A 27,836-nucleotide genomic window follows, 5' to 3' on the forward strand; every position below is an offset into this window, starting at 1 on the left:
AATTTTCTCTCTATACAATGTCCTTGTTTTTTGACTTACTTACATGACTCTCCTGATTAATGAGATCCCACTAAATACATACAGGCAGATAGTATAAAACACTTGCAAACTTTTAGCTGCCAGTTTCATTTTAAATACTGTCCTGATTAACCTGCAGTGAAATGTAAATAGCACTAAAACATGTTGACTTTCAGAGTATCGATACATTCAACTTTATGCATTTTGTAATACTGACAAGCTTTAATTAAAATTGTATTTTATGGTCAGATACCTTTCTTTTATTGTATTCACCTTTTTCACCAAGTCCTGCTGGTACACTTTCCTTCAATAGGGTTAGTTTTGAAGGTGGTTCCCTAAACCTGTGTTTGCTCCAGCTTCGCAGAAGGATTTTCAAAACTCCCACCATGCGGGAGACAAACACAATTTCTACTCCCAGCTGGCGTGAGCTTTAAAAAGGCTCCCGTCGGCTGGGACCAACTTTTCCCAAGGGCAAGGCATTTTGTTTTGCTAATAACTTTGGCGCCGTTTGACGGATCTTAACTAAATTTTACCAAAGTGGTCTACTTTGCATTACGTTTTGGGGTGATACACCAAGTGTGGGTCTAGAAAAGGGTGGGGGCCAAAAAACACTTGATCTACATGCATGATCTATGTGGATTTTGTAGTTTTTCGACAGAGCTACAGCCCGAACCCCTGAATGGAATTACACCAATTTTGGCAGAAAGCTAGATGTTGGTCCAGAAAGACCCTTTTTTGTAATTTGGTGTAAATCTGTTTAGCAGTTTTGAAGTTATCGGAGAAAGAAATGTATTGATATCTAGGGAAGCAGATCGCAAAGTACAATTGAGAAGGAAAAACATGTACCCACTCAAACAGCATACCTCTGCCAAAGGCGTGGGGTTGAGTGCATGCTGGGGGGCTGGCCGTGCTTGTATTAACGTACAGTAGGAGATACCTTAGTCCAGTGAGGTCATTGTAGTATCTAGTTCCTGAGATTCTAGTTGAAACAGTCAGTACCTGCACATATATAAAATGTGTAAAGACACAGCTTTGATATTCTGTAAAGCTCTTCGTACAAGTAACCCTGGAGACTCAACTCCTATACCGAGCTTAAATAAGGCAGCATCATACATGGACATACCTTAATTAGAAATCCCCAAGCAATAGCCAGGTGTCATCAAATGTCCTTAGACAAACATAGGCCCGTAACAACCAGAAAGCGAACTGGAACATTCTGAAAAGTAGCACTGCAACACCAGCACAGGCCAAAATCATGAAAAGCAACAGTCTTATCCAAAGCTTTCTTTCTACTCATTTTTTTATACGTCTCGCCTATCGACAAGCTTTTAGCTGTTAATTATCATAAGATCTATATTACACAATACCAAAACTGAGCTGTCTATGGGTCAGCCCACTGTACATGAATGGTTTGCTTTTATGTCCATCTTGTTTGCTTGCTTCTTATTCAATGGATTTCCTTCCACCTCGGGTTTGTTTCTCCACTGGATACTTCTACTGCCAACATTCAGGGAACTATTTTTCTTTTTCTAGCACTCCATGGGTGTGCATGTGTTTTTCTCTCCTCTCCGTGATGTGCCATTTCCTACTCACATCCCTGCCCCCCTTGCTCTCTTTTCAATTAATGTTTGTGTAACTCCTTCTGTATTATTGTAGATCTGTAAAAAATAGGTTTTTTTTACTAATGGAAAATATATCTTTTGACAATTTCTTAAGGGTATGGAATCTTATGATTTTTTAATGTGCCTATTGAAATTAATCATTTAAAGTCACAAATGTTTCTTCTTTGAACTAGGAACCTGAACCATTGTAGCATTTACATGGTTTATTAGCCCCCAGGATTGGATTAAAGGGCTGACCCTGTTGTAAAACCTAAAGTTCGGCCGACAAAATCGAAAGGCAAATCATATTGGCTTTGGCAATACCCGAATTTTTATTGCTTCCTCACCTGGTACTCCACAATATCATGATATAGTAGAGCCTCTGTAAGAAATAGTATATATCAAAAACCACCCCCTTTTGTACCGCTTTGTTTGCCATAAGTTGGCAGAGTATGCTCAGACGTGAGTCCCTTGCTCACTTTGCCACTGGATTCAAGCAAGCCTGGCTGAAGACGGCTGAAATGCCAGAAACCGGTCCTAGGAAGCTTGTTTCCGGTCCAGGGAAGGCATCGCTTGGCAGTTCGGGCTGGACTGTTCCCATGAGGCACAGGGTCAGACTGATTTGCATATGGCCATGTCTGAACTGGGGTGGCAGAGTGGGCTAAAGAACGGTGATGGATCAAACCCAGATCTATTGACTGGGTGTGAGTGTTTGATTGGTTCTGATGCTCCATCCATCACCACCCCCTTTTGTACCGCAGAAATATTATATATCACAACAGTTTTGTTTTGAAAGCCCTCCGCACACATACCCCCCAACTATCTAGATAACCAACTTACGAAAGCAGGAAGACCAAGAACTCTGAGAAGCTTCAACTTAACTTTTCAAAGGAAATCCACCCAGACTCGCTATTTTTCTGGAAATGCACCCAGGATATGGAACTCACTCCCTAGAGAAATCAGATGCAACCCCTCCTTCTACTGTGACAAAAAGAATCTGAAACTCCTTCTCCTCAACAAAAAATGTAACATGCAAGCCAACTGAACTATGTTCCAATAGCTCACTCTATGACTCGACCCTTTGGGATTGCTGGTTGTTTGATTGTTTCAGATGTCTAATATGTAATTTACTCCTTTAACTTATGCTGTTCTAATTTTTCTGCATACCGTAACCACCCTTATTGCCTTATTATTATCTTTGTCTCTATGCTTGCTCTTGAAACATAGGGCCTAGCATCATATGTAAAGCTACGTTTTTCTTTTTAATGTAAAGCGTTTGATACCTGCGGGTCTAGCTAGCGCTATATAAAACGTATAAATAATCAAACCTAAGTAAATATACACAGATTGCAAGGAGCGTATTATACCACTGATGGTTCAACATCAACACACAAACTTCGATGAACACTATTTAGCTCAGAAAATCTTAGAGCTAGGACAGACCAAAGAAACAGGGCCACACACGCCATGCAGTCATAATCCCACAGTAGCTATCTTTGCCCCCCTCGACTCCTGAGCGCATACACCAAATAACTCTGAGATAACAAAGGGCAACTATCCTCATCTATAATACCACACATATCCCGTCGATGGAAGATCAATTTGAAACCTGCTCAAGTGTCATGAGAGAGCGAGTCCCTGTGACTGATAACACCTGTACAAAAATGGCCAAATCAGTGTAGGCTGTAAAAGCAGTATTTTTAATTATTTATATTTGTTTATACCATTTTGTAACACAAAGGAGCCATGGATAGTTGTGAAAGCAGCACTGTCAAGGAATATGGATTACGAGATACAGAAAATACAATCTGTGAAAATAAAAATTAAAGAATTGAGAGACAATTACTGGCACAGAAACAACCACAGTAACTGGAGCATCAGACAACTAGTACAGGAGTACAAGTTCACCTATGGTCAGAAGCAACAACATTTAAGACACTAAGTGACCAAGGCATTCCATTTTTTTATTGCTTCACAGATCAACAGACTCAAAACAGCACGCAAGAGCGGGTCCACTAGACACCTTAGCAAGGCCTGAAACCCAAGGCAGGGGAAGAGGGTGGGAAGAGAAGGTTACCACAAGCTCCAGCAATTCAATAGCAACTCTGAAGACGTCATACTTAGCTGTGGACACAAAGCTTACTAGACCCCTCTGATGGGGGGGGGGGGGGGGCGGTGGATGAAGAGCTGCTGGCCTCCCAAAAGGCACAACCTTCCAACAGTAAAATTAAAATGTGATGTTAGCAGCTGTAGCTTGCTACAAACCCCTACAACAAAGGAGGGTAGAAATCTTCTCAGCAAAGTTCATATTCCCTACACACACTACATAGTTTTCACTTGATACAGTCTGCCCTCCCAACCCTACAGGGGTACCACCAAAAAGGGAAAGGGATGAACTAAAACTGAAGCGCTAGGTTTTTACTATTTTCTTTAAAAATGTATGCAAACACCTGGCCTTGAACAATGTAAAATTAATAGAAATGGCCTAAAACTCCTTTGATGCTGCTCTTACTGCCCCACCTTTGGCATCTTCCAGACAATAAAAAAGGCCCACACTCTACGTTCAGACTGGACGATAAAGAGGGCGCCAGGGGGCAGTATTATGAAGGGAGGGCCTGGAACTAGTCAACAGAACTCAACAGGCACAGTATAGAGAAAAAGAGAATACCAGCCCTCTAGGTTATCAGTTCGCCTGACTAGGTCAATCCCAATAAACAACCATTAAGACAAATTGGTTGCTGGACGTGAACAAACAAGAACTGCAAAAGCAGAACCTCTACATAACAATTCAAAGACAAAGAGAATTTTGGGCCCGATTCACATAATTAACCAAAAGTAGTAAGTGCATTCTGTGAATACCAAGAGTAGTAAGTTTAGGATTTTGTCTTAAGTTAGTTCTGTGAATCGGGCCCAAAGATTTGTGAAGTATTGCTACTGTAAACACGTTGTGACAACATGCAAATTCCACCAGTATGGTGGCATGACCCAGAGAGCAAAATTACTACCACAGGAGGGACTGACTGTAGACACTCCTGTGTGGGTCAACCAACAAAGGCTGGGGAACATCTACACAGTGTTAAGTTTGTGGACATTCACAAAGCCTTTGGTGATAGTTTCCTAACCTAAAAACACTTGCGTGTAACGCCAATACATTTCACCATTTGAAAATATACACCTGTTAGAGATTCATATGGAACGACCAAGAGTGCTCCAGAAACTATGAGAATTTCTTAAGTCGCAAATTAACTTAAAAATGCAGGATCAAACCTGTGCGAGAAAATTTATCGCTGTTTATGCCAGTTTTGGGGAAAACTGCTCTAATTTTTCCAGCACACAGTTTTAACATCTAGGTGAAATGTATGTACTACTGAAATATCACCAACTGAAAAGCCATTTCCGAATTACCATAATTTTAAGTCTTATATCAAAAAGAAAAACCACAACAAAAATCTGCAGTTGAAAAGTACCCCAAAATTAACAATAAATGTATTGTTAATAAATCAGTTCAATGTGCCATATCAATTACTCAAATACAAACAACAATCCAATGGTGATAGCCCTATCTTCAAAAATGGATTAAAATACATTTTAGCTTATAATTTTCTTTCATTCTTAAAATTAATTGTGTTGAAATCAGAAGTGAGAACTGTCATACTAACACAATATCGCAAATGGAAAAAAAATAACATTATTTAAGAGAAAACCTAACTCAAGAAATGTAAAAAAGTTACGTCAAAAATTGTGTTTTTTTTAAACAAAATTTAGTAAACGTACTCCAGATTTTTTAATTGACAGCAGCAAAATCAGACATGCATTTTTACGTTTCTACTGCTCACCATTTTTGGTGGCTTAGAGCTATTTTTATCGTCGGAAATAATTCTTAATAAATAAAATTACTAACAGGAGAAACATCTGACCAGTCATAGCGAATACAAAATGCTGCTTATACCTGGACATAACAATTTACAAAATATAAAGCAAACTGTTCTATTAACATCTATATCAGTCACCAAGGTAGCTTTTTAGAATCTCGTTAAAGAACTGTCGATTAAATGATTCCTTTGCAGGATTTTACATCTCCCAAACCAATATCCTATTAAAGGACTGAGCAGGAAATGACCATGCTTTAATGAAAAATGTATCCGTTGTTCCCAAGGTTCAATGTGCAGAGCACCCTTCAAATTTGCAACAAAAACAATTGTTGCTTTATGAATAAAGTAACTAATGTATACTACATCGCTAATAAAGTGGGTCCAAATTGCACAAATTAAAAGCAACCAAAAAGATGCTTATCAAAAAAGCGGAAGATACCTGAAATATGAACATACTTTAAAATGTATCAGTTATTGTTCAAAAGATACACAATACAAAAGGGTTGATATGATGAAAACGATCAAAGATGTTTCTAAACAAGCAATTCAGACAGCTGTTGTTTTGGGGATTCATTATGCAAATAAGAGGCAATACGCTTTCTTACACATATTAGGCAGTCTTAGTTTACTTGGTTCAGAATCAATGTTCTAGGATTAGTGTTTCTCAGTAACAAACTTTGCCGATAGCAATGTGCACTATGGGGGTTGTGATACACATGATTCGACCTGCACAAACAGTACAGTACAATGGGCTTGCACCAAAACATGCAAATGGACTTCAAACCCGCACTGTACTTTTACCCGAACAGCACTCTATGAAAAGGAAAGATAAAGTATATTTTAAAATATCTTTATTGGTCCAATAAACTGTATAGTTTACATAAAATGACTAGATGTAGTTATTTATGTGCTCCTTGAGGAAAATGCCAGTCATTAAAAAGGTAGTAAACGAGGCTTTTGCTCACTGAATGGTAATGTCACTGGAAAAAATAGAATTGTTTGCCCTGTTCCTGAAAACAAACTATGACGCACTATATAAATCCAATTCCAATATAACATGCTTCACTACATGGAAATACATTTAGAAAGTAGAACACTCGTATACAATAATATTGCTAAATTATAAAACGCCAAATTTTCAATTTCTGTGGAAATTTATAATGTTCTAATTAAGTAACCAATAAAAGGCCAGCCTAAGACAAATGCCTTAAACATTACTACAACTGTGCCAACACAGACTTATCCAAGCGTAGAATATAAGGTGGCTCGAACTGATCGGAAATGCAACCACTTTGGTCCTGTTAATCTGCCTATGTAAACGTCATATCCCCACTCTGTCGTGTCTACATAACACTGAAAGGCTCTACCTATTTAATAACATTTGCAATTAAACCATGTCTTAATAAAAATTAGAAATGTTCCCCTTAGAAGACATGTAAAGCGTAAGCTGTCTAAAGCAGTATCATGATTATTGAAGGAGGGCAGAAACGACCAACGTTAATATTCTAAAAGATGTAGTAAAGGTAAGTAAAACAATAAAACCAAGACAGCGTTATCTAGATCAGTTCAGAAAGTTCAAGAGTTCGTTAGCGGCAAGGGCGACACCATGCTTCTTTGTGCAGTAAGTGCATAGTGAGGGGCAAATATTACAGGGGAATCTCTACGCCAGCATGTTGATACATGGAATGTTAATTTGTCTCCTTTTACGTTGGTGCATTAGAGTGTCAGTCATCAGCTGCGCTGTGCCATTCTGTGTACACTTTCGCAATGCAGCTGAAGAAATGTGAAAGCGAGAAAAAAGGTGCTTGGAACTGTGACTTAAAACCAAACACGATCACGATAAATGGGTTTAAAACTTAAGGGAATTAAGGCGCAACAAGGTGCTCGCCTGTATCGTGACGCGCCTGGACTCGCTGCTGTTAACAGCCGGGGTAGCCTTGCTTCTTAGAGCCCTTGGTCATGTGCTATTGTTGTGTGCACAGCTCCCTCCATCTGAACTCCTCCTCCAGGCGTCCCTCCCTTCTCGCTACACAGCGATCATGACGTACCTTTATTTACAACACACATCTAGGAACCTACTTCAGTGAAAAAAGATAAATATTGCACATGTAAGAGCAGCCTGCGATAAAAGTGTCCTCGATCTCGGTGTCAAGAGTGTGCTACCTATCCACAATGCATATACCACCACACCTCATACTCGGGCGCTAACTTTGTTTCGGTTGAAAAATTGCGGGAAATTCAACTGATAACTCAACTCGCTGAAAATAAGGGATAAATAAACTCCCTCCCATGCAGCAGGAATAACAACAAGAGGGGGCTCTCACCAGGCTCTGGTAGCTCCTCGGGTGATCTCGGCCAGTCCAGTCGATGCGTTTAGGCAGCAGCTATAAATGGGGGAACATAGGGATGCTATTAGTGGGGTCCATCACGATTTGGGGGGCGGGGGAAGTTAAGTAACGATTATGGTGTCAAATGAAAGGGCGCGTACCTGTTTACGCTGCACCTCACGCACCAGCACCTGCAAGAACAACACAAGACTAAGTCAGAGAGGGAGAAGCAATGGGGCTAAAGGGGAGTAAGAGGAGCGCAGCGTGGGGTTCGACCATTCCTACCTCGGCTGCTTCTTGACAGGGGCCGTCCTCTAGGAACCGGGCGATCAGGAAGTAGAGCTCTGCAGGGAAATAAGGGGAATCAGATACCAGCGAGCACAGCTCTGCATGACCCCAGGGAAGACCCTGACCACCCCGAAGATCTCCTTCACCCATTCTTTCCTAATCCCGTGGGATAACCCCAAACTCACGTAGTCTCCGCAGAACTCACCAGACTTGAGCTCGGCGCTAGGCTGGGTAGACATTGGTAGTCCTGTACTGATCGGCGCTCCAGCAGATTCTGCTTGCTCCTGTTGGAGGCTGCGTTCTATGTCCTGGTCCCAGTCCTCCTACCCTACCAGCAGCCTACGCTGGTGAGCCGTCATCCTAGCAGTACCCAGCAGCATTCTTGGTGAATCACTCCGCGCGAGAGGCTTTGCACAGATGCCGGGAACGTGAAGTAGTCCCTATCCATGAGTCGCGCCTGTGTTATGCGGATGGTTTTCACTGGAACTACCGTGGTCGACTAGAGACTATACATATCAGAACAGTGATAGATGCGTACAATAGCGAGCAAAACTCTGTGAAGTGTTTTATAATTCTAACTCACCACGTCATTTATCCAGCATAGTTTACATTTTCTAAAAAAAAAAAACGCAAGCGATGCTGATCGTACTTGCTTAACATAGGGCTCAAATGTTGCCCGCTAAACGAACAGTGGCTATTTTGATGGTGGACTGATTGGTTTAGGCAACGAACTTCACTCTCACCAAATGCAATGTTTTCCCTCTATCCTTACGCGGAGGGATATGACGCACGGCGCAGCGCCGTGATCAGAATAGAAAATACGCGGAAAGACGAGAGGACGCACAATCGACGCAGAGGAGAAGATCTTATGCTGGTTGTTGGAGACGTTCAGGGATCTTTTTTCCTTTGCTTGTTTCGAGGAGCCTCTTTTCTGAGTGCGTTTTCCAAGCAAATTGCTTCATCGTCTGCCTTGAAATATGAAAAGGCGCTGCACTAACTGAATTCTTACTTCATTTGGCCTGCATACATTTCAGCGAACCAGCCGGGGAGGAAATTATTGTTGGAGCGATTGAAAACGCGTCTGATATACCGAACCCACAAAGGCCTTAGTAGTTGGACATTGTTCTGTGTTTCAGGCAGATCCACCCGCGTTTCTGGCTTTTGTTCGATACCCAGACATGCCAACATTTTGAAAAACGGAATTCTCCCGCCTGAATCGTGTCTATTGGCATGCCTGGATACCTCTTCCGCATGCTAAATTTGTGATCACCAAAGATTTAGACAGTGGTCCCCGATCGTCGTGTGTTCTCTTGCATTCGTGTGCCGGGTTTCAAACGTGTGCTTTTTGTTGTTGTTTATTTGTATATAGAAAAAAGAAAACCTGCCTCCCTGAAGTGGGCATCGACATGTGCAAAACTTCTCAGAACGCTATGCAGCAGAGCTCTTTAAAATATTATACATTTGCTTTTCAATGAAAGTACGTTGTAAACATCAGATGTTCGACTGTAGATATATAGGACATGGATTTGATCTCTTGCGTTATTTTTGGGATGATTGTTGATTTTTCAGAGTATGGCAAGGTATATGCAGCTGCAAACAGGGTAGCTACTTTTGCAAGGCCGCATTACATTAAATTAGCTCGGAAATTCCTTTTGATTACTGTATGTATTGCTTCAATTTCCTGTATATTTATTTGGAAATGGATGAAGGAGGTTGCAGGATTAGGGACTCGGGCACTATGTTATGTCTAATGATAGTGTCAGACAATTGTTTCATAAAGGGAGAAATGTACCACTCTGTAAAGTGCGGGTTGAAATGAAGTTGGTGACGTCTAAGGTACTTACAGAAATACTTTTTTCCAGTAAATTAGCAGCTACACAGGAGTACAGCTGTCCTCACCGAAGCGCAACTGTTGAATAACTTATTCAACAGTTGGAGCCTCGGAGTAGACAAGAACTCAAAGAATGCAGCCTTTGAAAATACCAAGTAAAAGGGCTGTGCATGCTAATATGATGACCGATCATGGAACACACTGGCAGTGATCAACATAGAAGAAATATACTGCATAAGCGATGTACATAGTTACCTAATAAAGTAAATGTAACACGTTACATCATCTGTTTTTTTTTTTATATATATATAACTTGTAAAACAAAATTCTATTATGACACATAATACTCTTTAAACCTGACAGGAATAGAACAATTTCGAGATGATCTAATAGTCTCTGGAAAAGAGGGTAAATTGATGAAGGTAGAAGTCTGAGATGTGGAGAGAGTGCTGAAGGTTGTCAGTAGAAGCACCCAAAGGAAAATGTGGACAATCCTGAACATCTGCAAAAGTGTGTTTGAATGAAATAATTTTGTTGGCTTGTTCAGGTTATAACTTAACTACAGCTCTCTTGTTCCACCAGCCCCCTTTTTTTCTCCTTCCAACAAGAGAGACCCTTTAGAGGTTTGTAAGACCTGAGTGGGAGCACAACATATTAGAGTCACCTTTTTTTAGGTCTCGCCTGACCCAGCGCAATGCGCTGGTCTGGCGAGACTTTTTGTGAGGGCTCCAAAAAGTGCTACCATGGCCAGCCTAGAGCTACAGTGCAAGTGTGCACGCGCCGCGCATGATCGCGATTACTTTCGCGGCCACACGACCGCTTTGATGTTTGATCGCGATTGCTTTCATTTTCACGGTCGCTTTGATGTTCTCCGTTTACACTCTGCCTGAATGCTGCCCTTTCTATCCGAGAACTTGCACCCTACGCTGCAAAAATGTACCCTTGGTACCTGCTGAACAGAAAAGGAAAACGTGCAGCTCGCAAAGTAATAAACACGGTGACTGGCGATTAACAATCTATGTAAACGTGCCCACATTTAGCAAGGTTGCCATGGCGAAGGAAACCAGCTCTTTAAATCTGCCACTCCTTTCACAAAGGCCTGGGTTGCATCGCCTAAAATTATAGTGAGATTACTGGATGTGCATTTTTCTAATCTATTCCTCTAAATCAGAGGTGGTCAGCTTTGCACGTTTGTTGCCAGCTCAGAGCGAAGCTGAGAGAGTTCCAAAAAAGAAAAATAATCTTCGGTCTTAGCAGTCGCTTTGTTTTTAGGTCTCGCCTGACCCAGCGCATGCGCTGGTCTGGCGAGACTTATTGAGAGGGCTCCAAAAAGTGCTACCAGGCCAGCCTAGAGCTACAGTGCGTGGGCGCGCGCGCCGCGATTACTTTCACTTTTATGGCCGCTTTGATGTTTGATCACGATTACTTTCGTGGCCGCTTGGCATATCCAATAGGTCTCGCTTTTGGGACCTTATAAGTATTGAGTTATGCAACTGTTGCATGGCTAAACACTTATAAGGTCCCAAAGGCGAGACCTATTGGCTATGCCAATGCTTGTTTACTTTGTTGGGATTCTTGATCAAGACCCATTTGCCAATTTGAAAATCAATAAAGGGAGGGGAATAAGAGGAATCAAAATGTTTTTCTGTTCATTTTGTTGTCGCAAAACATTTTTTTTAAAAGCACTTTGTCTTGACAGGCTAAAAATGAGTTATTAGTATTCTTCTTAAAAAGCTTGATCCAATTGGGACAAATGTTTCCATTGGGATCCTATTTTTTGAGAAGTTTAAAAGGAGAAATCCCTGTGTTGGAATGTGGAGTGAGAAGGTAGGACCAGATTTTTCTTCTTAGAAAAAGTTCACCATCAATGTTGCAGGCCAAGGCGGATTGAATGCCTTCTTTAATAAATCTGTTCATTCTTTCGATGAGGCCATTTGAAGAAGGTGAATATAGAGCAACCTTGAGGTGTTTGATGTCATGAAAGACAAACAATTCTTGCATAAGTGTTGAGCAAAAATGAGACATTATCAGAAACCATTTCTCTGGGTGAGCCTTCTGAAAGAAACACTGTTTAGAAATTTGATGACTGAAGAAGTATTAGGTGTCTGACAAAACTCAAAGTCTACCCACTTCGAATGATAATCAATGAGGGCAATAATGTAACATTTATCACAAGATAACAAATCAAAAGGTACTGCAAAACCAATTGCGAGTTTAAAGCAAGCTTCCTCAGGGACTTGTAGAGAATGTAAAGGAATTTTAGTGGTCTTCCAGTGCTTATCTGAAAGTAGACAGGTATCACAGTTGTTGATCCAATGAGTGACATCTTTATCTAGAGCTGGCCACCAAAAATGCTCCTTTAGTTTCCTTGATGTGGCACCTATACCTAAATGTCCTTCATGTGCTTTTTGAACAAGCTTTAAGCGAAGGGACATGGGAGGAACACATTAATCACCACGCATTATGATATTGTTGACAAAAGAAAGTTAATCTGAGCATATGATTTCAGAGGAGCAGGAAGCGAAAGCTCTTGGGACCAACCAGACTTAATCATATTCTTGACAGCTTGAAGTGTAGGGTCATTGTCAAATGCCTGAATCCAGTCTGAATGTGAGAGTGTAATAGGGAAATCTTCAATTGAAGCAACAACACATTCCACATCATCGTATTTTAAGTCAGAGGACTCGTCCATTAATGGTAATCCTGAAAGGCAATCTGCCCTGACGTGTCCCCCAGATATACGTTGAATGCTAAAGTTATATTCATGCAGCTTTGAAAGAATACGAACCAGTCTTGCAGACGCTTTGCCAGTGCCGTTGCCATTGAGTACATTTAAAAGTGGTTTGTGGTCAGTCAAAAGAATAAAATGAGAACCCCAAATGAAACTTTAAAATTTTTCTACGGCCCAAGAGCAGGCAAGAGCTTCTCTTTCGATAGTGCTGTAATTCATTTAAGCAGTAGAGAGAGCTCTTGAGGTAAAACCTATAGTATGTTCTTTAGCACCAATCCACTGGCAAAGTAGCATGCCTAATCCACGTTGACTGGCATCAACAGAAATTGAGTATAAAACAAAGGAGGGAGAGAGATGCAGTCGAAAAAGATTCAATCGAAAAGAAGGGGGAGAGATAGAGAAAGAATAATTCAGGGCAAAAGAATTATTTCCTATTTGGAAAAAGACCCATCACTCACCAACCTGGTTGGTGACATGCTTCATCATCTGGGTCCCACCCTGACCGCCGAATGCCGTCGGGGTGTGCTTCGATGCCTGGAATTCCAGCGGAGCGGGTTTTCGTGTGTGTAGGTGAGTGAAAACGTGAATGTTTAAAAGTGATATATTAAAAGTGTCAGCGGTGTGCTTCCTAATAATTTAATATGAAGCCACTTGGCACGATTAAAACCTGTGAAAAGATATCGTAACTGGTATTAATGGCCAGTGATATCAGTGTTGGTATGTGTGTGTGGTCAACATGTTTCAACCTTTCTAGTAATTCTTAGGTTTTCGTCAGGACCAGGAATTTGAGGAACGGGGGGTCTGCACTCGCAAAGGTGCACCCACATCCTGAACCTCTGTGTACTACACCTTTATTAGAGAATAGTTTGTTGTGCCTTCAAGCCGTTCTTGAAGGATGATTCGGATGTTAAAAAGGCTAAATATAAAGCCTCATGGTTCCGGTAGGGAGCGTGGGCTCTGAACCATTGGTTCTCTCACCGGTACACCCGTTTACACACCTACTTCGGGGTCCCACAGTTACCAAATGCTGTGCAGACCCCCCGTTCCTCAAATTGTTTTATACTTGTATCCAGACCGGGGGTTCGGGATCCTCATTACCCTCACACTCTATTGCTTTTTTGGATCAACAGAAATTGAACATTTAAAACCAGGAGTGAAAGAAGACCAAGCAGGTGCTTCAATGATGACCTTTTTGATAAGATTAAAAGCATTATCAACTTCTGGAGACCAAACAAATGTAAAAACATTTTTTTTAACAGGACAAGCAATAGTTGAACAATTTGAGAGTACCCCTGTATAAACCTTGAATAATATTCAGTCATTCCCAGAAAGAATCTCAAAGAATCTTTGTTGTTGGGAATTGCAACACTAGAAATAGCTTGAGTTAAAGAACATTTTGGTTTGATGCCTTTGGCAGAAATGCAGTGTCCCAAATTATCAACTTCTGTCTCAAAGAATTTTCATATATTTGCCTAAAGTGACACCAGCATCTTGTACTCAAGAAATAACTTCTCTTCGTGTGCAAATATGTGCTTCCTTGCTTTTTGTGTGAAAATAAGTACATAATCTTGATAAGCTTGTACAAATTCAATGTCTTTCAATAAACAATCCATACATTTTTGAAAAACACTGGCCGCAGAGGCCAGACTAAATGGTAATCTCAAATATTTGAATGCCCCAAAGGGAGTAATGAAAGTGGTTAAGTCTGAGGATTGAGACGCTAAAGGGATTTGATGGTATGCACTGCGCACATCAAGCAAAGTGAAGTAAATTGAACCACTGATGCCAGTTAATAAATCTTGTATTTTGGGAAGTGGATGACAATCATTATATTTTGATTAAGGGAGCGGAGATCAGCACACAGACGGGTATTAGAATCTTTTTATCCTAACCATAACAATGGGATTGACCCATTGGGATCAATTAGTTTGTTCAATAATACCATCTAAAACCATTTTGTCTTGTAGTTTTTTTTTTAGATCATCCCGTACACTTAAAGGAATGGATCTTAGCTTGTGTGTGATGGGTATAGCACCAGGCTTGAGTTTAATCAAGTGTTCGAAATTTCAGATTTTACCTATAGAAGAATTGATAACATCAGGAAATTCAGAAATTATATCATCACTTAGTGACTTCAAGTGTTCAGTAACTAGAGAAATGGACACATCATTGAGGTGGACTGGGTTTTCTGAGCCCGGTACCAACTTCAAACCCATTTTAGCAAGATCTCTCTACCCAATAATATTTTTGCCTTTTAATAGCAACATACATTTTTGTATTAATGTGTTTACCCAAGCAAGTTTAGTCAGCGAGAAAGAAACCCAGCATATCAATGTCTTTGTCACCATAGGCTTTAGGAATAATGTCTAAAGATTGTAACTGAACATTAGCAGACCAATGCAAATCAAAAAGTGAGTCAGATATGATGGTCACAGGTGCACCAGAATCTGCCATCATGTTGATAAGCCTGTTATCAATAGTGACTTCGCAAATGGGATCTTTTATGTTTTCAGAGCTAACCAAATCTACATTTGTGTCAATAGATAAAATAATCTTTTGTTTACCAACCGGAGGAATTGCATGCACAGTATTAATATCAAGACTCTGTAAATGCGAATCAATCGAAGAGACATTAAGATCAGGGTGTTCGTTTGAAGAGATAGAACTAACACAAACCATTTGTTTGCTCCTGCAAACAGTATAAAAATGACCGATTTTGTGGCAATTAGTACATCTCTTACCGAGAGCTGCACAAATGGGACTTTTGCCCAGATATGTCTTGGAACCGCACCGGTAACAAATAATAGCTTTCTTTTGAAAAGGTTTTGCAAATTTGTTTTTAACAGCTATGGCATTAATCACAGATTCATTTTGCACTAAATTGACAGAAGAGACACCATCATTTGCAATACATTGTGAGGAAATGATGGCCCTCTCAATACTTTTAGCCATATCTTGTCAAGGACACAAGCAGCCCCCTCTCAAAAGACACAGAATCTCTTCCGTTCAGCGCCGTAAGACTTAGAGACTACATCTCCCATGATCCTTCGCGCTTCCGGCATGCGCGCGCTGACACGGAAGGCTTCAAAGAGCCCTTCCGCGATGGCGGCATTGCCGGTTATTCTGTTAGCAGGGAAGACGCAGCGTGTTTCGGTTGCAGTCTTCTCCCTTCGTCCGAACCCGCAATCAGTCCGGGGATTTTTGTAATCGTACGGAGCAGGGCTCCGGTTGTTTGGTTCTTGGTCCCTGATCTTCAGCAGCCTGGTGGCAGCGGACGTTGAGTTCAGCAGCTTGGTGGCAGCGGACGTTGTGTTCAGCAGTTTGGTGGCAACGGATGTTGTGTACAGCAGCCTGGTGGCAGCGGACGACGCGTGCTGAGCTCTCCTTCCAGTTGGGGTATCGGTAAGGGTGCTGTGCACCGCCTCGTGGGTTATCAGTTATCACCGTGTGGGTCACCCTTTTAGCGATCCTTGGATACGCCTTACACTGAACTAAGCAAGGCTTTGAGTGTATTATTCGCACACGGTGTTCCTCCTCGTTGGAGAGCCACACGTTTGTAGGCTATTGCGAGTGGCAGGAATACCGGTGTCGGAACCCGATTCCCTCCACGAACATTTAGCCATTGGGGGAAAACTATGAACATGACCGTGTGGAGTTAACACGGAACTTTGGTCACGTATATTCCACACACAGGAGTGTGGAATAATATTATTTGCTTGAGTTCTTATATCACTTTACAGAAGGTCATTGCACAAACTGTTTCTATTGTGTTTCTTTAATAGGGGTATGTTGTTGACAGGAGAAGAGCTCATACTACCCCTGTGATGCAAAACGTCTAGAACACAAGGGTACGTTGGGGATTAGAGCAGAAAATTAGCGAATACTCTAAAGGATGGTAGTGGCGTTTAATCCATTCTGTGCTCTCTCTTTTGTAGTGGGACCTCACTGTTATTATTTGAACAAAACTAGTCATCCGGACCCTCGAGCTGAGGGTAAAGACCGAAGGCTTCATTTGACGAACATTGTACTTCATTATTTTCCTTTACAGGTAGTGTGGATAGTGAGGGAAATAAACGCACATACAAAACCAGTAGCGGAGAGAGAAGGGGGGGTTGGAGGATCAGTGTTTAACGTGCTGTTCTTATATCATTACAGATCTCCTTTCCCGCTGTCCCCTCCCTTTCCTTCCCTCACTCGACCACTTCAATAATCTGCGCTGTAATAGCTATCAGAATTGAAGCTGTCGAGGGGTGGACCATAACGAGCATCGTTCCGATCCTGAGGAGCTGAGTAACCCGACATATCTATAACCTCTGACAAGGTTGGATCTCTACAACTTAGAATATGTTCTTGTATCTTTTTATGGTAACAACTATAAACAAAGTGGTCTCTAATGACCATGTCAAGTGATACACTAAAATTGCAGTCAGCAGCCAAATTTCTAAGTACTGAAATAAATTCCTCCACTGACTCGTTTGGATCTTGTTTCCATTTCATAAAGTTAAAGCGTTCCAGCATTACATTGGGTTGCTCCAGAAACTTCTTATTAAGTCTCTGCACAGCGTCTGTGTAAACATTCCAATGGGAGATTGTCAAATATTTGTCGACCAGCACTTCCTAAATTATTATATAATATGGCTACTCTGCGTTTTGGAGCATATTCATCAGCGTCAAGTGCAAGTAAATAACTTTCAAAACTGTGAAACCACGTTTACCATGATTCTTTCGGTTTACCTGGGACTGGAAGAAAGTGGTTTAACCCCTTCGCTGCGGCGCGAATTCCGCTGCAGCGCTGGGGTGGTTTGGGGTGAGCGCGGCGCCGCCATGCTCATGACGGAACCATGCCGTCATGAGTCACGGGCGAGCTGCGCTCATGACGGCGTGGTTCCGTCATGACTCCACCCACTTGCGCTGATCGCCCTCAGCAGAGAGGAGAGAAACTGAAGTGGCACTGTCAAGTGGTTGAACAAGCAGCACCCACCCACTCTGGCAAACTCTTTTGGTGCAATGGTCTGCTGATCATGCTTGTGATGGGTGAGCAGGAGCAAGACCCCATGGAAGGTTGTGGTGGGCAATTGCTGACTCTGCAGCATCCCAAAATAAAATGATGGATGGATATTTGAACCCCTTTCAAACACTCACCCCAGTCACAGATCTGGGTTTAATCCATCGTTATTTTGCTTGTCACATCACCCCAGTTTGGACCTAGCCATATGCAAATCAGTTTTGACCCTACTCCCCACAGGAACAGTCCAGCCCGAACTACCGAGCCAGGTTCCCCTTGAACTGGAAACAAGCATCCTGAGACCAATTTCATGGTGTCACTCTGTCCGTGTTATAAAATGGTTTTGCAGTTGAACTAAGGCCTTAACTGTGCTCTGGCTTATCCCCAAGTACCAAAGTACAAGTAGTATCTTCAAACTATTTGGGATGTAAATTACACACAGAAAATGTTAGAACATGATAAAGATTTTAAAATGTAAGAAGCGTTTCATTAACATATGGTGCTGTTATCCCCTTTATATGAAATTAGACCCCAGATTGAACTGGGAATCAGTTACCTTTCGATATATAGGGACTAATATCTACTATTTCCCCACTGATTTGTGGAGTGGAAGTCTGAGTAGAGCGACACGGTCCCTCTGAGCCCAGGTTGCTTTTAAGTCTTTTCTTCCATTTTCAGTAATGTGAATGCCACTAGTGAAGATGGTGGTGCTACCACGGTTATTGTATTATTTTGCTAACCTGTCCAATGCAAGATAAGAGGGTTCTCAATAAGCAGACCAGAGAGTGAAAAGAAGCATCAGATTTAATCCATACACCTCAGCCACAGCTTACCAGCTGTCAATTCCAGAGTGCACAATCTCCTCACTCTACATTCTAGAACTTTGTGATTTTCAAGGTTCCACTGTTCTAGTCTATACTACAATGATCTGGTATTTTCTACAGTGGAACCAACAGGGGTGACTGATGGATACCGATTGTTCCCTTGCGCATCCATTTTTGGGACATGTCCCATATCTGATTTGGGGGCTAGGATGCAGTAGGGTAGATCTTTCCACTCTAAAGCTACCTGTGAGTGCAGGTGGATAAGCCATTCCAGACTTCAAACGCTTTTATTTAGCTGCACAGCTCCAATGGGTGGCTCACTGTCTGTCTGGCCGCCCCTTGCACGAGATGAGTTTTTCCCGTAAAACCTTTAAGGATGGTTTACTGCAGTACTCCTTGTTTTTTATCTTAGCATCCTACCAAACGCCACCGGGGTTATTCCACACAACTGTCTCTTACTAGAGCAGGTAAACTCAAAAACTCTATGTTCCTGCCCTACCTTTGCTAGGCCTTTCCACTCGCACAGGACAGCTATGTTCTGGGCAACTCCTTCAGTGGCATGCTGCAGACCTATCAAAATTAGGGGATTTGTTTGTTTATGGCGAGCTACCAGATTTCCAAACCATTATGGCAGACTGCAATCTTCAATAAGAAGGTAATAACCTGCACACCAAGTGTAGTGTAAATTTCTATCTTGTTAAATCAATAGTTTACCAATGGCGCTACCCTGTTACCCTGACCAGCTCCTGTCAGGTAAATAAATCAAAGTAGTATGTGAGCAAAGAATTGTCGCATACAAGGTGCACTTTTCACTAGCCCAACGTTTGGTGCTATATAATTGCAGTAATTTGTACAAAACTTGTTTTTATAACCTAATACCTAAAGTTTCCATATAATACAATATTCACATCAAAATACAAATTTTCAAAAGCCAATCTCAGAATTGCTCCTGCAAATGATAATTACACAAAAGTAATAAGTCTATAACTTCATATTTAGTTAATGATAAATTAAAATGCAGATTCATTCTTCGAGTCTCAAACTCAAGGTAGTGTTTACATATCCCGAGGTAACTGCTCTGGTACTTACAAACCCTGACTGCAATCTTCACCCGGGTCAACTCCTTACTTACGAACACTTTAAACAATCATTAAATGCCTTATTTTCTGTCTAAACTGAAACCAGTGAAATTGAGAACATAGCTTATGTAAAGCTTGGACTATAGAACATAGCATAAAAACATATTTTGAGTTTTAAACTGAATTAATGTGACTGAGAAAATATTTGGAAAACTGTAATGTCTTTGAAACAAAACATGCATTTTGTTTTGTAAAAGGAATGAACTACTAATCCTACCCCCACCTCCTCTGTTTCTAAACCCCACCAAGCAGTTTATTTGCTGATATTGCACTGACTAGCTTTTTGTTGTGTAGCTTTATGCTTTTGAAATGGTGAATGTGAAGTGAGTTTAATGAGGGTCGGGGTTTGAGTTGATCAGCTTGTCGATTGACCTAGAGCCCAGCTAGGAATTTATGTTATGCTGGGCTCAATCTTGCCCATGTTTAATTCCCCAGCAGGCTCAATATTTCATCGGTTAGGCAGCCAAGTAATGCTTCTTTGCAGCCAATTTGCAAACACAGGGTTCAAATGGTGGAGCGATGTAGCATCCTGGCTGGCACCATTGACACCAATAGCTTAAACTATGTGCCTTGATAAAAATGATATACGTGGCAATGGTTGTGCCTCAAACCCAGAAAAAGAGGCAGCCAGCTATGAATTTCTAGGAGGTTTCGGAGATATCTGTAAACACACCAGGGTGGAATAGTAGCAGGGCTCTTTAAACAAGGGCAGTTCCGGCGTCTCCGCATAGAAAATGCCCCATTTTATAACATGAACCCAGCCCCGGGAGGGCAGTCACAGTGACTTCTCCTACGTTGTAGTGTGACTAACTTGCCTAGTGGTTTCTACAACCCCACTTATCATCCACGGTCAGTTGATGAACCGAAAACTTGGCTGGACTGAAGGACATGCATCTGCTGATCTTCCCAATCCTCCCACCTGCCCTCTGACTAGTGGATATCACAGTGTCTTGCTTTGCCTTTCACATAATACAGAAAACGGTGGCTCAACACACTGCGAAGCAGGAGACATAACACAATAACACCTTTAGAAAAGGGTTTTATTTTTACAAAATGCAAAGACTCTCTTTTTAAAATAAGGCTTGGGGTTCATTTATACAATGCTCTCTAACAGAAAAGGATTTCCCAGATGCCAAATGCACAACATTCAAATATATATAGAGATATGTATGTTTATATGCAAGCAATAATAACAGACTTGGTAAATGCAACAGTTAAATGAATGAATAATACCATGAATAAACAAGCAGCAAATAATATGAGATAACACTCAAGAAAATATAATATGCTGGACGTCCTGCAAGAGATCAGAAAGATATATATATATATACTAGATACATCAAATTATTACTATGAATGTGTCCTCACTTCACAAAGAAAACACCTCAATTGATCAAAGCCACTGGCAAAACATCACAATGCCAATAATATAAGCTCAAACACCTCAAATGACCACAGCCACTGGAACCACGCATCACAATGGCACTAGTCAGAAACAAATCACCTCACCCGATCGTTCACTCGACATCCTTGCCAATTCTCGCTGGGGGGCCCGTTCACTGCTGGCTTGGACTCTCGACTGGGACTCAAGTTTGTCTTACAGCAGTACGTCTACTCTATAAGTGAGCACCCAACCCAGCTGTCAACAAACCCCAGCTTTATAGTCTCAAAACACACACTAGAGGGTTCGAGAATTTCCCCCCTGAGCCAAAGTAATCTTACTAGGACTGGCCAGCTTCCAAGCAAGCATTCCATGGCAGGAAGGAGTTCTCACGCCCCCTCTGTAATCTCGCATGTTCCAGCCTTTATCTTGACGAAGCTCACAAAAGCCTTCCAGGGTACATTAAACAATAGCTCACAAAGCAATCCTTGAATGTGATTAACCCAAACAACTTGCAAGCATGGCTGTGCGCGCAGATAAGTCTCAAGCCAGGCAGAGTCAGAATTCAGGATGACATGAGGCCATGTCAAAGCCAATAGTAAGAACTTCATAATACTTATCAATGTACAACACAATGCACATTTGTGCACCACTGCTTATAGCATCACATACTTCATCTCTCAATGTACAACACAGAGCACATTTGTTGTCACAACTTGCTCCCTGCGTTCTCCTGTCTACCACTAGGGGGCTGAACTGTGGGACTCTCCAGTGTTCTAATAAGCTTCCAGACCTTCCCCGTCACGTATATACTGACTTCCAGCCATTTGGACACTATTTGGGAATTGATATTCATTCCCAATCCATGTCGGGTTTTGTGAAAGCCATCCTGCTCATGCCTGAAACTCCATTACCTAGAATTCCTAGCTCACTGCTTTGTCTCCACCCCTGCAGGCCAAGGATGGGTGGAGGAATTCAGCTCACCTGTGACTGGCTGCTGCTAGCCTGCTCACACCTGATGCATGTGATTACTGTGAGCTCTTTTAAGCTCTAGCTCCCTTCAGGCCAAGGTTGGTCATTGTAGCTGTATTCCGGTGAGACCGATCCTTGTTTCCAGTGTTTCCTGAGTTCATGAGCTATAGTTATTCTTTGTTCCTGTTCCTGGGCTTCAGCTATTTTCTTGTTCCTGATTTCCACTGCTTGCAGTGCTCTCTTGACTCCTTGTTTCCTGAGCTGTAGCTATGTCCTGTTTCCTTGAACCAGTACTGCCTGCAGTGCTACCTTGACTCATGAGCTATAGTAATTTCCCTCTTTCCTGAACCAGCACTGCCTGCAGTGCTACCTTGACTCCTGAGCTATAGTATTTTCCCTGTTTCCTGATCTAGCACTGCCTGCAGTGCTACCTTGACTCCTGAAGCTTTAGTAATTTCCCTGTTCCTAAACCAGCACTGCCTGCAGTGCTACCTTGACTCCTGAGCCTTAGCTCAATTCTTGTTCCTGCCCCAGCTCTGCCTTCTATGCTACTTTGTTTTCTTGATTCCTTAACCTGCACTATTCTAGTATACCGATGTAGACTCCCCTTCTGTATATCCTTCTCCAGTCCCCGCCATTCCTCCCATTTCCTTGGATCCAGTTCCTAGTTTGCTGTCTTTCTATTCTGCTGCCTTGCTTCTGTTGCCTTGTATGTTTGTTACCTGCTTTCTGCCAAGTATGCACAGTGATTTTCTTCCTTTCCTGTTAAGCACTCCTCCATGCTAGCTCCTTGTCTATTGTGCTTGTGTTTAGTTCTACCCCCTTGCTGTTACTGCCATGCGTGTTCCTGTTTGATCGCCAGGATCCGTGAGCACAGCTGACTACCCAGGTGGTGCTTCTTGTTCACTGTGAGCATTGTCTTTGAGTTGCATTTATAACATCACCATAGGTATAAGCTCCACAGACCCTGCCTTTGCATGCATATCCTATATGTGGGTATTTGCAGTCAGTATCTGTAACAGCAATTGTGGGTGAGAAACGTACTGAGCTTCAGTCTTACCGTGTGGAGCACCTGCGTGATTTACCCCACACACTCCTTTATTGTTAATGTTGTTACATATATATGTCTTGCACATTCGTCCTGGGTGTAGTTATTCTGAATGCTAAACTGCCTTGTGAGTGCCCTTCCTTTCTGAGTCTTACCCATCTTGTTCTTTCTTGTATGCCACCATTGAGGTGGTAGGCCAGCTCCTCAAGGACACGGATCTACAATCAGACACCCCAGCGGACTTCATTATGGACCTCATCACCATAGCCCTCAAGAACAAGTTCTTCATGTACAAAACATCAATCTATCACCAGGTACAGGGCACCAGTATGGACAGCACCTTTGCGCCGAGCCTGGCAGGGCTGTACATGTCAACATTTGAGACCAGGAATATCTTCTCCGACGACAACCCATTCAAAGACAACCTCATAACATGGAGAAGGTATATAGACGATGTGCTGATCCTATGGAAAGGACCCAGGACCACATGTGACAGCTTTCTAGAGTGGATCAATGGACTCGACCAACACCTCCGGTTCACCTGCACCATAAGTAAGTCCACTATTCCGTTCTTGGACCTCAAAATCATCCTTGAAGAGGGCACACTCAAGACTACTCTGCACAAGAAAAACACTGACTGCAACAGTCTGCTGGACTTCTGGAGCTTCCACCCTAAGGCCTTACGTGAGAACCTTCCGTATGGCCAGTTCTTCAGGATACGACAAAACTGCACTACCACCAGGGACTATGAGGTGGAGGCTGACTATCTGGAGCAGAACCTTCTGGATGGACACTACCCAGCCAAGGTGGTAGAGAAGGCGAGGAAGCGTGCCAAAAATACCAACAGGCAAGCCCTCCTAGCAACCAGAGAGAAAGAATTTAACAAACCCCTCACGTGCGGGACCACCTTTACACCCCTGTCCAACAAGGTGAAGAACATCATCAGACGTAACTGGAAAACCCTGAATAGCGATACACTGGAATTGGCACAACCACATTTTGCGTTCAAAAGGACGTCCAACCCTAGGGATACCCTGGTCCACAAACGCCCTCTAAATAAGAGGAGGAACACTAAGGACACCACACTCTGGAACTTGCCGCCAGTTTTGGGACACCACCCATGTGGTAATTGTCATGCCTGCCCAACCACCACACAGACAAAAACTCTAACTTTGGGCCATTTCACATGGGAACAACGGGCCATACCAACTGCAACACCAAGAATTGTGTATACCTTATCACATGCCCATGTGGGCTGAGATATGTCGGCATGACATCACGCCCAGTGAGTACTCGCATTAGCGAGCACAAGAGCACCATACGACGTGGAAGGGCAGCGACTAAACTGACAAACCACTATCTCGAACACAATCCCAAATGTGATGAGATGACTTGGACTGTCCTTGAAACGAAACCCAGCTGGGACACACAGGCCCTCATACGTCAGGAACAGCGGTGGGTGTTCTGCCTCCAAACACAGATCCATGGACTGAACGATGAAATACCTTGGGTGGAACTCTAGACTGTGGCAAAACACTGATAACACCACAACATGGTAAATACGACGTGGTTACCTCCATTGACATCCAGAAAAACACACACACACCACCCTCCGACGGGGTGTCACCATACAACATCCACTATGGGTGCCCCACCGGTTGGGGTACATGATGCACCATCTACCATGGGTACCTGGACTGCATTTGTATACATAGTGATTGACCATTGTCTTTACCTTTCAGAGTGGATTACACAAACGTCTTCACCATTGTGCAATTTGTTTTACCCCCTCTAGAGTTATTGTCAGTCTGCCGGTTATCACCTAGCACTGTCCCTTATAGAGTGCCACTAATGTGCGCAAACCACAATGACAGCAGCAGCCCCATAGCGTGTTTCACCTATCCTTGTGCACGACTGTTTAATCTCTTCCATTAGATCACATGCGAGTAAAGAGTTAATATCAAATGCCCCCTCTTCCCCCGGGGGCACCACGGGCTGCCATCATCCCAGACACTGGCCGCCCCTCTTCCCCCGGGGGCCTCATGGACTGCCACTATCCCTCACACTGGCCGATCCACCGCGCATGCGCCGAGCAGTTCAGAGACACTCTCTCTGGCACATGCGCAGATAACTCTCATGCATGACTAGACACAGCACTTGTTGAGAACCGGAAACAGGAGACGCCTCCGGCCCGATTCCAGCCTCCTATTTAGAGCAAACGGAGGCCCCCAGTCTCCTCTACACTCAGGCAGCCGCTGGCGAGGGTAGGTGCACAGGACCAGGCACCCGTAATAACAGTGAGTAAACCTACAACCTGTTGGTTGGGATAGGCGCACCACCTGTTGCACGCCTAAAACCTTGCTTATTACGACCTCGCATTTCCAGGGCCAGCCTGTACTTTAATATTGCCTGCATTGTTTTTTCAGTCCAAATGATACGGGCATAACCAGCGTCGCTTAGCCGTGGGACACATCTCCCGTGTAGTAAGAGGGCAAGCAGTAACACGCCCCATCTACAAGTGGGCCTTTTTTAACTTTAAATATGTTCTGACGAACGTCTAGCCAGTTGACCACCTGGCCAGTAAGGGGTGTACACTGGACTTGGTGACGCAGCCGCCGGTCGGGCTTTGACTGCCCCGCATTGTGGCATCAACAGTGACCATTATGCTGAGGCGGGGGGCACGCAAGGCGCCCTGCGCCCTCGATCACTCTGCGCCCCTTACTGCAAAGGGGATTAGGCAAATTAACAACATTTACAGGTGCACAGGCAGTGAATCAGGGGTGCTACTGTCATTTCTTCACCACGCCACACTATGACAGTACGTGACCTGATCGCCCCACCATTTGAGCACTTGTTTTTGCCTGCAACGCCATAATTATTGTTATGTATGTGTTTGTGTTTAAATATATTTTGGTCTAGTCACGCTGTCGGGTCCGCCCTCCAGTGATCTTTTCTGCAGCATCACTGGGCCAACAGGCACCTGATGCAAGAGTTTCCTTTTCTCTTCCCTTTGTTTCATCCCCTTTTTAGGTACCACTTGGACACATCTACTTACAGAGATTGTGGACCCCTCTAGGTATAACTTCCTAGGATCCACCCCGAGCTACCTCACACTACAACGAGGTTACCACTACGGAACCCCTTTTCTTTCTGACGTGCACTTTCCCTTTCTTTTTTAGGTCCTGAAGAAATGCTACTGATCACTAGGACATACATAGCGTGAAACATGTCGACCTTGTGTTTAGTTACACTGGCACATTATGGCTTATTGTGACTCACTAACCCTTTGGTTTTTTAACCAACCAGGGGTACCACACAAATAAATAACCCACTAGTGGAAACCCCTAGGTAATTTTATCCACCTCTGCATGCACCTTACCACCACTTCTCGCTGGATCCCTTCCCCCCCCCCACACACCCATACTCACCAAACGGCTTTTCTCTTTATAAGATCTCTGTAAAAGAGACCCTTCGGGGGCCCGTCGGGCATTGCAGCGCCGGCCCGACGAGGAGCAACAAAAAGCCCGATGATGAAGCATGACATCCTTCGGGGTGTGTGAGGGCAACTAAGAGGCAAGACTTGGCCCTCCCCTTCGGGATTGGATCCTTGATACTGGGGATGAACCTCTGCCTCTCTCCCCTTTTTCACCCCCTTTTCTCTACCACTCCCCTATTCTAGTCTTTACCTCCTCTTTCAGATTGGGTGACATACCACACCCTACACCAGGAACAGTGTCCCTTATGATCCATCCAAATAACAACAGCTAGATTGACAGTAATTTCACAGGGAGCATTTGTTGCCTTCTTACCCTCTGTTTTGGATGCTATAATGCAACTCACACCCTAGTACCTTCTCTTCCCCCAAACTCCACAACAACAAGTGGGTACCAAGCAAGGACTCTTTTCCCTAGCTGGCTTTCCTCAGGTCCTTTGTGCAATTCACTGCACATGTGAAACTGCTGCCCCCTGCTGCAATATCTGTACAGAATTTGCAAGCACACATACTCCATCAATGTCCAGGCCATAGTGGATCATCAGGGAATGCTCATAAATGTACTGGCAAATACTTGGGGAGTTCACATGATGCCTTCATCTTCTGCCACAGAATCATCAATGAGTGGTTTCAGAATGGCACATATGGGAATGTCCTTCTCATTGGTAAGGAAACCTAAAATACTCCTAATACCAAATAAGAAATTGTATGACATAATAGTAATTTCTGTTTGTGTAGGGATTTTGTGACTCATATAGTGGGAATAACTGACTCAAACGTGTAGACCAGGGGTCTCCAACCATTTCTATAGTGAGAGCTACTTTTGGTTAGTGAAAATCAACATGAGCTACTGAATGCTAAGCAACTCGCACATTGCTACCAGACGCCCCCACACCCACCTTAATTGGCTTTAAGTCTAATGTCCATAGATCCAAATGCTATGGCTTGAACAAAATACTTTGACTAGTGGCGTCTGGTGACATTTAAAAGTGGTAAGGCGTAAAGGTTCAGGATGAGGTGCCTGTGGCGAGAGAGACTGTCTTAAGGGGGAATCGGGGTTGTTCTCTCCCCGGGAAAAAGTTTGAAAAAGGAGTGGGCAAATGGTGCATTTTCAAGCATATTTGAGAAAGAAAGAAGGTTAATAAAACAATTGTGAAATTGTAGTTATGATATCAATGAAGAGACTTCTTATGATAGTGACTTAGGTAACTGCCTATTCAGTATAACACTGTGTTTTAGCTGGAAAATCATCAGAGGTTAGGCATCAGATAGTTTTAAACATCCCGTTTGCCTCTTGTCCTTATCC

At 42.9% G+C, this 27,836-nt stretch overlaps 1 protein-coding gene across 4 annotated transcripts in view; it reads right to left on the bottom strand.

Moving 5' to 3' along the window:
* PHIP (PHIP subunit of CUL4-Ring ligase complex) overlaps positions 1 to 8,890 on the bottom strand; it is a 1,862,070-nt gene extending 1,853,180 nt beyond the window's left edge. For 2 of the 4 annotated variants that reach the window (XM_085610989.1, XM_085610988.1), the window contains exons 1-4: positions 8,312 to 8,890; positions 8,104 to 8,162; positions 7,980 to 8,009; positions 7,816 to 7,875 (exon numbers count right to left, since the gene is read on the bottom strand). In XM_085610989.1, coding sequence (XP_085467115.1) covers positions 7,816 to 7,875; positions 7,980 to 8,009; positions 8,104 to 8,162; positions 8,312 to 8,345 — 183 coding nt within the window. In that variant the 5' untranslated portion in view covers positions 8,346 to 8,890. The remainder of the gene's footprint in view (positions 1 to 7,815; positions 7,876 to 7,979; positions 8,010 to 8,103; positions 8,163 to 8,311) is intronic. The other 2 variants (XM_085610991.1, XM_085610990.1) reach the window with 1 other exon arrangement.
* Between the last annotated feature and the right edge of the window lie 18,946 nt (positions 8,891 to 27,836).

Source organism: Triturus cristatus, chromosome 6, assembly GCF_964204655.1.
Source record: "Triturus cristatus chromosome 6, aTriCri1.1, whole genome shotgun sequence".
NCBI classification, from domain to species: Eukaryota; Metazoa; Chordata; class Amphibia; order Caudata; family Salamandridae; genus Triturus; species Triturus cristatus.